Source organism: Channa argus, chromosome 1 (genome assembly GCF_033026475.1).
Source record: "Channa argus isolate prfri chromosome 1, Channa argus male v1.0, whole genome shotgun sequence".
Taxonomy (NCBI): Eukaryota; Metazoa; Chordata; class Actinopteri; order Anabantiformes; family Channidae; genus Channa; species Channa argus.
Genome location: NC_090197.1, coordinates 20,569,595 through 20,584,627, shown reverse-complemented (window position 1 = coordinate 20,584,627; position 15,033 = coordinate 20,569,595). Strand labels below are relative to the sequence as shown.

General features: G+C 38.4%; 2 protein-coding genes across 5 annotated transcripts in view; one reads left to right on the top strand and one right to left on the bottom strand.

The window, feature by feature from the left end:
- Positions 1–197: 197 nt before the first annotated feature.
- On the bottom strand, positions 198–6,503 carry LOC137128124 (sodium-dependent neutral amino acid transporter B(0)AT1-like). The gene is made up of 12 exons (XM_067505859.1): positions 6,201–6,503; positions 5,275–5,415; positions 5,017–5,154; positions 4,752–4,933; positions 4,138–4,248; positions 3,931–4,043; positions 3,396–3,524; positions 3,141–3,303; positions 2,843–3,047; positions 2,583–2,742; positions 2,292–2,454; positions 198–2,202 (listed from the first exon to the last, which is right to left on the bottom strand). The coding sequence occupies exons 1-12, from the start codon at positions 6,397–6,399 to the stop codon at positions 1,993–1,995; spliced, it is 1,914 nt and encodes a 637-aa protein (XP_067361960.1). The 5' UTR covers positions 6,400–6,503; the 3' UTR covers positions 198–1,992.
- A 1,903-nt stretch (positions 6,504–8,406) lies between these two features.
- The window catches only part of fhod3a (formin homology 2 domain containing 3a), a 48,073-nt gene continuing 41,446 nt past the window's right edge, over positions 8,407–15,033 (top strand). For all 4 annotated transcript variants that reach the window (XM_067505835.1, XM_067505825.1, XM_067505815.1 and 1 more), the window contains exons 1-2: positions 8,407–8,970; positions 13,640–13,749. In XM_067505835.1, coding sequence (XP_067361936.1) covers positions 8,806–8,970; positions 13,640–13,749 — 275 coding nt within the window. In that variant the 5' untranslated portion in view covers positions 8,407–8,805. The remainder of the gene's footprint in view (positions 8,971–13,639; positions 13,750–15,033) is intronic.

Below are 15,033 nucleotides of genomic sequence, written 5' to 3'. Positions count from 1 at the left end.
AGGAGAAAGTGGGCAATGTAAAGAAATCTGATGCCTTTATGAAATAAAATATTCTACTGATGGCCAGTATTATATCCAAATCTGCATTCAAAAAAATAAGAAAACACTCAAAATGAGAGGCATCACATTTTCTACCAGAGCTTATCTTAAGTATCAGGCCATGCCCCTTGTAGTCCTTGAAATGTTTTTTATTGCACTTGGAAGTAAAAACATGTCATTTTTATTTTTAAAGGTGTAAAGGCATGTTTAGTCCACATGTTCTTAGACATGAAATTAAAATTTTGATTCATGAATATTAACGATATACATCTGAGTAATACTTCAAATGAGTAGTGATTTTTCAGTTTGTGTCATAACATTTTTCCTGCGGTGTAATTGTTAGGCAGTTCTGAGATCATAAACGTCTTATCAGTGTTCCTTTCTAATGCAATTATTAACCAAGGAAAGACAGGTGTCTGGAGTTACAAAGTGGTACAATCTTCTAAAGCAGATATACTTATCTTAAAGATGCACATAAGACATATGTCAATGGCACATTTGGATGCATGGATGAAATCAAAAATTGGTTGGGTAAACTTAGTTAGACTTTTCCAGGCACTTTAGTTCTTTCTGAAGCTTAACACCTAATAATTTTAAGTTTCACAAAGAGTACATGAATAAATTTACCATTTCCATCAAACTGTGTAATCTGATCTCACCTCCTGCATATATAAATGAGGCTGCCACATAAACACTAAAAATTATGGACGGCACTAAATAGATTTTGCATACTTCAGTGCTCTCATAACCAAAGATAAATTGATAACAAAATGAACACATTAACCACATTATATGGTATTTGTTAATACTTGTATCAACACATTAACACAATTTATTACACAAATATCTCCTTCTGTTAAAGCTGCAGTATATAGTTTTTTGTTTTTAAATATTTGTTACAAAAGCATGGAACACAATGCTCCAAAACCTAATTCTTATTTTAAACAGGTGCTGTTGATCCCTCCTGCAACGTCAGACTAAGAGTAAAGAGAGGTACAGTAGAGCTGGGCAGAGTAGAGTGGACTGAATTTGAGTCTCAAGCTTAAATTGAATATTGCAGCTTTAACATAGTACACAGAAGATGTTAACAATTTGACGAGGCTTTCCTCCTGTGAAATACCATTCTAGAGTAGGTTATTTTTTCTATCAAACAAAATGAGCAAGCAAAATGTTTTGCCCCTTGGTGACATCCAGCAGCTGTATTGAACTTTAAACCATCATGTAGTATTTTGAGTCTGCAGAGTCTGTAAGGAGGAGGGTCATGGTGGTGAATGGGTCACAGGAATTTTACAAAGCAGACCAGAGTTTAGCTCCAGGGTGAAACAATTGTTGTCGCTACAGTGATGTGACTGGGGGCCTGTTGGCTCAGTGGTAGAGAATTGACTTGGGATACAGAAGGCAGCAGGTTCAAATCCCACCCCACCAGTTAATACCCCTGTGACCTTGGTGTCGGTCCCAAGCCCAGATAAAAAACTGTGAGGGTTGTGGCAGGAAGTGCACCTGGCATAAAATCCCATGCCAAATCAACGTGCTGATCTACAGTTGTGTGACAAACATGCTTTTTACTCTGAGTGTAAAACCAGCCACTATTTTGGCTTCATTGTAAGCATGGTATTGTCATTTTGTTGTTTGTTTCAACCAATACCTGCCTCCAAACATGGTTCATTGGGGTGTATAAGAAGGTAAGGACAAAAAACCTCTTAGGACAATAAAGTTGGAGGACTTATTGATCCCCAAATTAATCACTTCAACAAAACTTCCTTTAGATTAGATCAAACCATCCAAAAAATAATACTGTTTTGTTGCACTGACACATTTAAACAATCACAATGTAAATATGCCTTTAACTGATTAAGGGAATTAGGAAAAGACCAATACTACTTCCTTTAGTCTGATTGAAATATGAGTTCACATTTCTGAAGCAGAACAAAACAAATTATTGTTCTTAATATTCTATGACACTGTTTGGTTGCTATACATGTTAATTTTGGCAGAGATGCTGCTGATCTCACTTTTATTGATGCTTTTCTTGCAGCAGCATCTTTGGAACAGTTTATACAAAGCAAATCCTGGGATCAGGAGACTGGGAACTCCAGCCAGAAGGAAAATGATAACATAGACCCAGCTGGGATAGAGTAATGTCTCCAACACTGGGAAGTATGCCTGCAAACATAAAGAGGAAGATTTTGATAGATGATAGATACAAAATTCATCAAAATATTATGATAGTAATCTTTTGATATTGGACATACCGAGTTTGGATTCCAGGTGATATATGTCAGCTTGGCACTGACTTTGGTGACAAAGTAAAACACAAAAATGACCAAGACAATCAAAGGGCTAACCACTCTCCATGTGGCCTGCCAGAAGATGTTTGGTTTATGTCCAATCATGAACTCAATATCCTTGTTAAACCTAGTAAAGAAAATAGAACCAAGGTAAAAAGTTGTGTTGTAATAATTAACTATGTAACTCATTTAAGCTTATATAATTATGGCACAACAGGCTTTGCAATCTTCTTGGAAAGTATCTTGCCCACTTACCTATCAATTCCATACAGGTAGGACACAGCAATCATCTCACAGAAGGCGATTATGAGCAGCGGTATGGAGCCTGCATACCCGTCAAACAGTGCCAACCAATAATTACCAGACTGCAGAGCGAAGATGAGCGCAATCAAGAAGGATGAGAGGCACACAATTCCTAAAATCCAAAACAATACATACATTGACAGTATGAAACATCTTTATTCCACTGTAGAGATGTATGCACTGTCATGACATGTGTCTGTATGGCTGTTTACCTGTGATCACCTCTTTAGGCCATTTCTTAGGAAATATCTTTAGGTCTTGCAATGGAACCACAACTCCCTCTATGCTTCCAAACATTGTGGAGAGCCCGAGACAGAAGAGCATGATGAAAAAGAGGACAGACCAAAGAGGAGAAAGGGGCATCTTTGTGATGGCTTCTGTGAACACAATAAAGGCCAGACCTGTTCCCTCGACACCCTGGAAAACAAAAACTAAATAATTTTCAACTCTCAACAAACTCATGTATTGAGAGAGAAATGAAAACATTTGAAAAACAAATGTAAATCATACATCACTGAGAAAAGTCCTCAGGTTGCAAGTGTTGAGGTCCAGCCCTTGGATGACCTCTGATCCTGAGATTGTACTGTTGAGATGTTGTAGGATTTCACCATAGTTGCTCTCTGTGATGGCCCCCTCTGTTAGATCAAATGCATTCAGCAGCATCATGATGTTCCTGAAAGAGAAAATTGGGGAAATCCTGTTTACTTTAATAATTTGTCTTTCTTCTTCATTAAAATCAAATAAATGTGTGTAATATGCACATACTCATTAAGACAGGTGTCAAACTGCTCTGTTGCACGGAAGCCAATGATGGAGTAGATAACGGTGGCAGCGTAGACAGAAGTACAGCCATTAATAATGGAGATGATAACAGCATCTTGCTCACAATTGTTGCTAGGGAAAAAGTAAGAATTATTGGTTAATAATTATTAGTTTCTGTCTTTTTGAAAAGAAGAAAAAGGCATTAAAACAAAAAACTAAATCAAATAGTGAAAATATGGCTTTTGTGTTATGATGGAGAGTGTGCATGGGCACTGTGACCAGTCTGCAGCTTCACAGCCCCAAAATGTAGTAAGTAGTGATGCACTGTGCATGCTCTGACACCTGTTGTTCATTGGCAGCATTACAATTTCCCCATGCTGACCTTCTCAATGCTTCATTTTAATTCTACTTTGAGCAGTTACTTGTATACAAACATGAAAAAACATGCAGAGTATGTCATTCCCTTTATCTGCACTGATTAAGATTTGGCACAGTGTACTCTGAGAACATGCAGTGATCCACAGTAGGGTGTACTTACTGAACTGAGTTGTAGCTGGAGAAGGAGATGAGACCTCCAAAGGCCAGAGAAAATGAGTAGAAAACTTGAGCTCCTGCATCCAGCCATGTTGATGGGTTCATCAACTCATCTAGCTAGAGATCAATTATAGTATAAGCAGAGGGTAATGTCCAAGTAATGTTCATGCTCTTGAGAAGGGAAAAGTAAATAAATGATTGCTATACTAACATCAGGTGTGAAAAGGAACTTGATTCCATCCAGAGAACCCTTCAGGGTCAACCCTCTGATGAGGAAAATGGTGAGGACCAAATATGGCAGAGTGGAGGTGATGTACACAGCCTGAGGGGAATGCAGACATTTAGGAGAAGCATTATTCCCTGTTCAAAATAACATTAATCTAAATCAAAACCAGCTGCAAATTTAAAGGTTGGGGTTTAAAACAATCTGTAAAATAGTTATGGTATAAGTGTGTTAGATAATAGTCAGTTCATTGAGTTAATGTGTGTCGAAACTGAATAACAACTATTATACTGTCTTTAAGTCGTTGCTGATTAAAAAAGCTGCTGAGCTGCACAAATTAGTGTGTATTCATTCATTACTCATTATATAATATATAACTACTCTTTGTGTACACCCCAAGTAAAGTGACTCATGCTAAGCAGCTAGTAAACAGTTTCTTATAGAAAGGATTATCAACAACAGTTCACATAAAGTTCATCATATTCTATAACATTAGTGATGCAGAAGACTTGAAGACAAATGTGATATGCTGTTGCATCGAACCAACAATTTCTCCCACTGTGTTACAAACTTGATCCTACACTGTACAGTATATTTCTTACCTTGCCAGTGGTCTCGATTCCTCTAATGCAGGAAATGTAGAGCACACCCCAAGCAGCAATCAAACACAGCACCATCCACACCTGAAGACCACCAGACTCATCTATTGAAGCTGAGGTGTTCAGTGTCTCTCGGTACCAGAAATAGTCCACTGGAGAGCTGCGCTTGCATTCTGAATCTAAATCTGCAGAGAGGGAAAATGCAAAAGTTAGCCAGGAAGGTAAAGTATCAATCTAAGTTGGAAAATATAAAGAAAGGTTGACATACCTGTGAGATTATCATTTAGAGGACACTGGTTCCATGGCAGGGGGTTCTGAAATGAGTTGAAGAAATACCACATCACCCAGGCAATAATGGTGTTGTAGTACATGCCCACCAAGAATGAGACTGTCATGGATGAAATGCCTGTATCAGAATAAGAAAATCAACAGCTTAATATCTTTAAAACAGAATTTTCTCATGAATCTTGCATGCTTTTAACTACCAGAAGACTTTAATATTGGAAAAATCCATAAATGCACCCACCAACACCAGTCAGGTAGGGGTTAATTGCAGTCCAAACTCCTACACTACCCTTCCTGAGTCGTTGTCCAATGGCAAACTCCAGGTGCAGCAGTGGGATTCCCTCCAGCACGAGCAGGATAAGAAAAGGGATCATAAAAGCTCCTGGGGACACACCAAGATAGATTTACATGTTAGTGTACTATAGATACATCATGTTTGCTGTAGTCATCATGTACGATCATTAGATTTAAGCACAACACACAGAAAACTTTGGATCTGTAAAACCTGTCACAGTATATCATCATCTTAATTAATTCTTACCAACAGATACGTATAGGTTTTTATTGTCGTGACATTGCACTTGGCTTAGGGTCAGGGGTGAAAGGTCACTCTTTTATCAGGGATTTTCCAATAGTTCTTTGTTTTCAATTTTCAATTTTTTTTTAAACTTTATTTTAATATAATGGTTTAGTATTTTAACTAAAGTACTTTAGACTTTTGAATTAGTCTTGTGGTTGATTGGAACTTCCATATGTAGCATGTTTGTACATTTTATTTATACATACTACAAAAACATGATAAATTATCAACAAAAAGTGATGCCAAGAAAATGTTTCACATTCTGTTTAAATATTAAAGCTAGTTGAGATACAAAACTTTAATATTTTACACTTTGTGTAATTACAAATCTAATATGGGAGATATGATTTATAATTAATTTAATTTGTAAGAATGTAATACTTGCATTCAAATTTTTTGATTATGGTTTACGACACATAATCATTTACTACCATTATTGAATTTGCGAATACTTAACTTTTTCAAAGTAAAGTTATCAGTATTTCAGTAAATTCCTTTCCAAATGTCCCCCTTTGTTTCATTTTTTATAAATTATCAAAATATGTTAATTTCACATTTTTGTTACAGAAACAGTAAGAACACTTTACCTCCTCCATGGCTTTGACACAAATAAGGGAACCTCCAAACGTTACCAAGTCCCACACAGAATCCCACGCAGGTAAGCAGGTACTGGGCTTTGTTGTCCCATTTGGGCCTTTCCCCAGCCTCCTCCTTCTCTATTCTCTCCAGCTCCCCAAGAGAGGGGATCCGTTCATCGAGCCCAGGATTAGGAAGAACCAGTCTCATGCTGTCTGTGGAATCAAACCAATCTGATCTGCAATATCAGGCAAGAAGGTTGGTAAATTCTTAGTATTGCTTGTCTCACACTGTGTGAGACAGTGTTTTGCTCATTTTATCCCAGAGATTTTATCTCCACCTCGTTACAAATCTTGGAGGCAGGTATTGGACAAAGGTGTCCCCTGCCAATAATAATTAACAGAATGTATCTGGATTTGTGCTAAAGGAAAATGTGATAATTGCGTGGGTCCAATGGGCACGGATTCATCACAATTTCTACGATTATGCTTTCTTGAGTTTGCTCATATGCTTTCATCATCAAAATAAACCATTGGTTTCCTACATACTGAACAATGCTTCAGAGCTATTGATGAAAAGATCAGGTCATCAATTCAAACTGTTTTTGTAGGCAAAGAAAAACATTAGAAATACTTTAGAAATAATAAATAAAAGCAAAAATAAAATCCATTAAGACAAAAACTAATTTAAATTAATATTTATAAAATGAAATAAAACACAGAAAATGAAAACAGGAAAGAAACAGACAAAAAAAGTAGATAAGTAACTCAACCAGAGGGAGTACAGTGCACTAATAAGTTATAAATAACACCAACAATGCTGAGGAGAAAAAGAAAAAAATAATTTCAGTCTCTAGAATTAAGACATACCTGTGAGACACCAGTTAAGACTAGTAATCTTCACTTTACATACTGTATGTATGCATTGTGAAAATGCATCCAGTGGTAACAAAGAAGTGCACGCACCATACATTTACATACGTTTACTTTTTTCATGGACTAAGTATGTGTTACACAATATATTTTGCTCACACACAGATGTTGTTTAAACTGTGCAAAGTGTTTTTTGTATGTTTGTTTGTTTGTTTTTGTCCTTTCGGCTTATCCCGTGAGTTCAGAGTCGCCACAGCAGATTATCTTCCGCATGTTGACTTGGCAGTTTTTACGATGGATGCCCTTCCTGACGCAACCGAATTTTTACCAGGCTTGGACCGGCACTAATAGCATATTTATAAACATCACTTGTCGCATACATATCACTTTTACCAAAAGCATTTTACATTTAGCCTTTTCATACACAATAATGGCAACAAGCTACAAGGCCCAGCTTTGTCGTGACCATGGGGAGCAGTTTCTGAGGTTGGTCTAGGAAACTTTGACATGGGCAGAGCCGAGCCCACTCTGTGATTAGAAGACAAACTGCTTTAACAGCAATAATGCCTATCATAAAACACAAAGAGCTGTCACTCTCTTCGTCTCAAAACTAATAATTAGGCTGTTATAACTCCTATTACATTGATTAATGGTTATCCCCGAATTTGTAGTTACCTTACATAACTTTATGGTGGCAAATGTCAATCTAATATTCCTACATCTATCTGTCAACATGCTTTAGTCTGAAGACATTAATTGTCAGCACAGAGACGTCAGCAGAGAGCCCCACTGACCTGCAGATTCTGACTCCAGTTTATAATGTGGTGTGATGCAAACACACATGTTGCATAACATGAGGATCAGGAAAACCGTTCTACCAACATTTAAACATTTTAGCCACACAATGTCGCTGTTTGTTGAGATTTAAGCTTGTAAAACTACACTATGTACTTGTATTTGTAGTGTGAGTTATAAGCCTATTAGTTAGTGAGCTCACCTCTTTACACCATCTTTCATCTGCCTATAGAGACACACTGTATATTTAATTTATCTGTGGTTAGATTTAAGCCTAGGACTAGTCGTTAGACTACTTTATGGTGGGGTATAATAGGGTGATGGTACTGCTTATTCTTTAACACTTATACTTATTGAACATATACAATTAGGCTTTAGTTTCATGTAAATATTATAAATAAGTTCATTAGAATATAGGATTACTGCGTTTTCACAGGCTATAGGAATCAGGAGCTTAGCCGGGACAGGGAAAGGGGAGGGGGAGGGGGGGGGGGGGGGGGGGGGGGAGATGAGGCAGAGGGGAAAATAGAAAGGGGGAGCGTGGGGGTGGATTTACTGGGACTCAGACAGACAGCAGACCGGCTGTCCCAAGCTGCTCTGATCCTTCACTCTCGGGCACCAAGCTGGAGTCCGCCTCTTGCCTCCCCTTTACCACTGGCCACCTGCTTCTTCAAGTATAACACAGCGGCACCAATACGCACGGGTCGTACGAACCCAAAGCAAGGAGAAAAGATACAGTATTTGTGCCGTTTCTCGCGCCGTCTTTTCGGCATCCAACCCCCTCCACCCGTGTCCTGCGTGAGGACAGGCTGCGCGCAGTGCGCACTTCGCGACCCGGGTTTGTTGTCGTTACCAGGAGAGGAGCTATAGCCAGGCTATAGCCTGTACAACTCTCTCTCGTTATCAAACCGAGGTGCCAACTCAGAGGAGCCACTTGCATGGATGCACCATGGCCACGTTTGTCTGCAGGGTTCAGTTTTTAGATGATACCGATCCGTTCAACAGTACCAATTTTCCAGAACCGACGAGACCACCACTGTACACCTTCAGGGAGGATATCCCCCTCATCAACCAGTTAGCGGGCATCCACCGGCTCCTCAAAGCTCCACACAAGGTAGAAATACAAGTGTAGTGAACAAATGATGCTAGAAGTGTCTTTTGTTGTCCTCTGGAACCATGTACGTTTGACTTGTTTATGTAACATTACTTTAAATCCGATGAGAATTAATCAGTTCAATAAGATGTATTCAATGTATGTAAGAGATGTAAACACATGGGTTTAAATCAGGGTTGTCTTGCAACCTTTAGGACTCCTAGTTTTTACTTCAAGCTCACTGCACATAAACTTCCATACCCACCAGTCACAGGCTATTTTGAGAACAAGCACCAGTGATTGGCTTTGCAGCCTGAGGACTGAAACAAACTTGCAAATGTTTGACTCAAAGTTTGACAAGATCTATTTTAAACTAAATATCTTAATTTAATCCCACATTGTCTGATCTATTTGAGTGGCTTTGCTCAAGATACTGGATCTCTACCAGCTCCACCTCTGACCTCTCTATCAAAAACAGTAAAATTATAATCACCCAAATGGCAACTTCTTAAGTGCCTAATACAGCATTTACCTAATTAAACTGAACAGACCTGCTCTATTTCAGTTTTTTGTACTTTGCTTTGCATGTCACAGTGACAGGTGGTAGTGGAGGCATTAGTGCAGCCATGCTGTGTTGCCTCATTCATCCACAAGTGACAGTCATTAAGCTCAGAAACCAGCACAGATCCTGAATCACAGACAATCACATTTAGTGAAGTGTCACATTATAAAGGTTGTGTGAATAAAAGAAAGTGTATGTCAGAGAAGCATTTTCAAGGATTTTTAGAAAAATAGAAAAAAAAACCCCGCAAAACATTAGTGACAAGATTGACACAGAAGCACGTGAACAAACCCACAAAAGCCAGACACATGGAGTAGATTCTGAACGTGACCTTATTTTTATTCTCCATCTGTATGTAGACGTAATACAGTTCAAGCTGAAAATGTAGACTGGACTGAACTGAAGATAAAAGCAATACAGAGGGAAAGAAAAAGAGTTTAACTGCTGGCACACAACCCTGATAGCAAACCATGGTTCAAGTGGTTTTCCAGACTGAGTAGATATTTCTCTGCCCCATCGTTAAAAGCCACAAAACAAATGAAGAATTGCCCACAGCATAGAAAAGCTTATGATTACAACCTATACACGAACAGATGGGGTAGCCTGCATTTGTGTTTGCAAGTTTGTTAACTTCTGGAGGAAGACTGTATGCAATGACAACTGAATATGTCTTTTAAAATTATAAGGATGAAACAGTACGGTTGGAAATTTGCCCAACAGACAAAAGGCTTAAATGTTATAATATTACCAACACATGTCAATGCTGCAACGGGTGTGAGACTTTTTAAGTAATTTCTCAGTTTGTCTCTTAATGTTTTAACTTTCTGTTCTCCTCTCCCAGAAAAGTCTACTGTATCATTATGTTGTGATGGCAGAGGTCTGTCTATGGCTGGCTGGGCTGCATGTAAAGTATAGGTCACTTGTCCCAGAATTCCTGTGGCTGGGGCCTGAATCCCTGCGACACTTTGTTCTCCTCACTTTGGGTGCTGTGGTTTTCCTGACCTCTTCCTCCTTCTCCTCTTCCACCTCTCTGACCATGCATCAGTTTGTAGACTCAAACAACACACACACACAGTTAAATGCCAAGGTTAAATCTGTATGCATGAGATTTCCCATTTAGTCCAAACTGCTAAACAGTTTTCTTTTCACTTTCACAGAAGAGATAATAACACTCTTCTATTAATTCAAAAGAAATAAATTCAAACACTTAACAAAGTTCATCCAAGTTTGAATCTGGCCTAAAATATAGGGATTGTAAATTAAATTAAAACAAATTACACATTAAAACATGTTTAGCTCAGTGCAGAAAGTTCACAATCAATTAAACAGCTGCATTTTTGCAATAATAAAACAAAAAACAACAACAAAAAACTCCCAATCCCCTTAAAACAGAGACTAGATTTCACAGCTCAACTTTTGTTTCATTATTCAAGGGTTCCTATTAAAGTAACACTGAGAGGTTTAATGGTCGTCTAGAACACACCCTCCCCCACGCACATTAAAGAGCTCGATCCTCTGTAGCTCTGATTTTGTCACTTAAAAAACTTCTTAAACTCATCTGCTAAGTTACATAAGAGCGTGGTTAACTGTCGACCCACGATGATTGCCAGCAGGCCCGGTGTTGTTTTAACATGAAACCAATTACTCCCTTACCAGCTCTTTTGGGAGAATTTGATCAAATGGATGTAAAATATACTAGCCACTAAGTGTTTCTGTGGCCCGACCCTGAGTCTTGAGTGTGAAGGGTTTGCAGTTCCCTGTGTAGCCTCCTCTGTTCTGGCTTTGCTTTGAGTTATGTGTTTTGTTGCATTATTACACCTATGACTCAAAACGAGTATTTCAGGAAGGCAGCTTTTGAAGGGGGAGTGAAACAGAAAAATGAGAGGATGTCGGGGGAAATGTCTTATGCAGAATACGGGATTTGCAAAAAGACAAAGAAAGCTCCATGTTACATATGGGTGGAATATTGATGAAAATGGTGAATAATGCTGACAGATTGGATACATGAAATGTGTTTGTTTTATCCCTTAGCAAATAAATGGGGGCAGTGGGACAAGACATGATTAACCCCCCTACTTGCTCCATCCCCTATTTATTCAGTAAATGTGATTTTTCAAATCGAACATGCTGTATTGGCATGAAAAGCATGAATAATGATGGCACAACACAAGGGTTCAGTGGTAAAATTCTGGTTTAGCTCCAAAGATATACTGTATGCTCTAGAGTATGTAATATTTTTACCAAACCAGCAGCCAAGCAGGCTTAATGATGAATCCTTTAGTCTTTGTAATCTTCTGACTGTTCCTCTAGGACCACAATAAAGTTTGCATTTGTAGATTTGAAGGAAATGTTCAAATCTACAAATTCATGACATTTAAATTTTTTAAATCAGTTTTTTACTTTTAGCAAGTGAAAATGTGTGTAATATTTTGCTTTATCACCAAATACCTTCTTATCAGGCTTAGTTGCATTTTGTGTTAAATTTTCCAAATTTTGTCTTGTCCACACTAAATAACAGTTTCTAGCAGTGTTTGCTGAAGAATTATACATTGGCCTGTGACCAAAATTAATTGACTAAAATTTCAAGTAAGCATGTGTTCACTAAGTGTTTGTTTTGCATCGTGGATTAGCAGTTTGGCATATGAGGATTAACGTTAATCTAAAGGAAAGAGGGGAAACTGGAGCAACACCCAAAGTTACCTCCTTTCCATGTGGTGCTTGCTCCTCTGATTGCTTAAAGAATGAATTATATATTAGACTAATTTTACAAAGTTCATCTGCAGCATGGGGATTCTTCAATTCTTCAATTCTCTTCCACGTTGGCCTTACCAGTGCCCCCCTTAAATGCCCGGCCCCTGTGGACACACCCACCCTTGAGCTCCTGTGTGCATGCTGCCTCAGAGCAGAGTAAATATAGCAAGGTTATATTTATACCGTGAGTCCATCTCTGTTTCCGAGCGAAAGAGAGGGACAGACAGAGAGCCACAGTGGGTCTTGTGATCTGCGGTCTGTGTTGGTCAGCAAGTGTTGTCATGCAGCTTGACAGTAGGGTCAGAGCAGTGTTTGGCAGGACACCAGAGGCCAGGCAAGGTTATAAACCCACCGATATGACTGAGGTGCTAAATGCTCATTCAACTCATGACTCTGATCTCATTCATCTATGCATACAACAGCAGCTTTAACAATAAGCTGTAAACTTGTAGCTGATCCTTGTGACATAATGATGTACTGTATGTTACTTTTATGAGCTGTTGCTATAATGGCTGTTTGCACCTGCTATTACCTTGTGACTATGGTCATAAACATCAGTGTGAGTGGGGTGCAGATATATTACTGCGAACCTGGTCCCAAAATCAGCAGGGCATCTCATTTCATAGCATATCGGGTCAATCTTGACGCAGGCCGGTCTGCAATGTTGCTTTAGATCATCCCATCATAGATAGCAGGAGTGCAAGATCTCCTATTATGTGAAAAACAAAACAATAGCATTTGTCATGTGCATAAATGCACACATGAAAATTATGTATGTGAGATTGTTTCACCTTGCAAACATAGTGATTTATATTAGCTGTAGCCACATATTCTACACAATTACAGCAATATTTAAGTATCATTTTACCGCACAGCTGTTTTTTAAATTCACTAAAATCACCCTTTCTATTCCCACGTTTCCCTGTGGTTTGAGTTTCATACTCTGTAGTCTTTATGGCTGTCTCTATTAGTTAATTCCCTTTACAGCTTTGTAGTGCTGTAAGAGGCGCCGCGCCTCCCACCTTACACAGACCAATGTATGCTCTCATGTTCAAACCCCTGTCCCTTCATTTTACGGGCTCTTGATTGTTTTAAAAAAAGGTGTTAAACCCTTGCAGACATTGAGAGGGAGCAATAAAAAAAATATTGAGCCAAGAGACCGATGCCATTCCTGTGGGTGGTTCATATACGAACATAAGTGCCAAATAAATTTCACATGCCACCTTTTATATCCAAGTCCTCAATTGGATTTTCCATCCCTAATATGCATAGGTATATTTGGCAGTTTGTGTTGGGGTGTAGTGTTTCCCTCTTATTTTTGTTTAGTGCAGTTAAATCGAACGTAATTAAAAAGGTTTACTTTATTTCTTTTCACAGCTTGATGACTGTGCACTTCAGCTCTCCCACAATGGCACCTATCTGGATCTGGAGTCGTCCCTGGCTGAGCAGAGGGATGAGCTGGAGGGATTTCACCAGGACGACACAGGGTGAGACTGAGTCACATATGTACTGTCTGCCAAAACCACAACCACTGTTTCTAAGACATGTACAATTTCACTCTTTTCCATCAAAATATCTCTAATAATTTGAGACAAAGTGGAGAGCCCTCCTAAACCCCCCCCCCCCCCCCCCCCCCCAAAAAAAAAAAAACACACACTCACACACACACACACACACACACACAGGCAGACACGCATGCACAAACACAGAGATTTTCTGATTTTCTCCATTTTTATGAAATGGGAAGAATCACAAGCTGCTGGATATGGATTTCTTGGAAGCACAAGTTCATGGAAAGTATGAATCTCTCTCGAAAGAGGTACAGATGTGCCCTCCCTTCTACAGCAACAGTCACACTACACTTTTATAATTATTGATATCCTGGTCCTCTTTGTGAGAAAAATTCACAGTTCACAAATCTGTCAACTCTGGATACTACAGGAAAGGCAACCACTTTGTGACAGTACTGGATCATTTTCAGTATGTCAAATCTTCAAGCTGTCAACAAGATAAATGGGAGAAAAGTTCTAAACCATCTAGATCCTAATTTATCTTGTCTTATGATGAGCTTAGATTGAGGTCAATAGAGCAGACTCATAAATTTGTATTTATGATAATTTAATCCTTTGTTTCCTTCAATCCTTCATTTCACCATGTTTCATCTTGTTTTCCATGACAACAAAACAAGCGCTGGTTTTTAGTGTGATTGTTATCCTATGTTATCTGTACTGTGGGGTCAGTGTATTAAAGCAAACTGACCCTGGATCTGCCATAAATGATCCAATCACATCATTAGCTGCGCCTGGTAGCATAGTAACATAAAGGTTAGTTTTAATAAAAATGTAGTTATTCAATTTCTGTAATGTTACTGTTAGTTGTTGTTATTTAGGTAACAGTAGCCAGCCTCTGTGTCAAAACAGTGTGAACACCTGAGGATTATCTTCAACAACTTTCAGCTAAGTAAAGCTAGCCAAGTTTCAACAGAGCTCTTTTAAGGAAAACAAGTCATGGCTGATGAGTTATAATATACAGTAAGTTAAGGGAAATATTATTAAATGTATTAAAGGTATTTTAAGCTTGTATTAAGTTTTTATGTTTAATGCTATAGCTAGCCACTCCAATTATAACTAGTTAATCCTTTTTAGCATCAATGGCTTCTTTGTTCATTCCATGTGTAGCCAGCTAGCATTAACTAGAAAGCTAGCTAGCTAAATTAGCAAAACATAGAAAGCTGACAGACTATTATAAAATTACATTAAGTAATGTTAACA

Bases quoted from the DNA above. Each gene is read 5' to 3' on its own strand.
- LOC137128124 (XM_067505859.1), bottom strand. From the start codon at position 6,399: ATGAGACTGGTTCTTCCTAATCCTGGGCTCGATGAACGGATCCCCTCT. The intron at 3,048-3,140 runs GTATGATTTACA...TTTGTTTTCCAG, and splicing joins TGAGGACTTTTCTCAGTGAT to GGTGTCGAGGGAACAGGTCT. The intron at 2,203-2,291 runs GTATGTCCAATA...TTATGTTTGCAG, and splicing joins TCACCTGGAATCCAAACTCG to GCATACTTCCCAGTGTTGGA.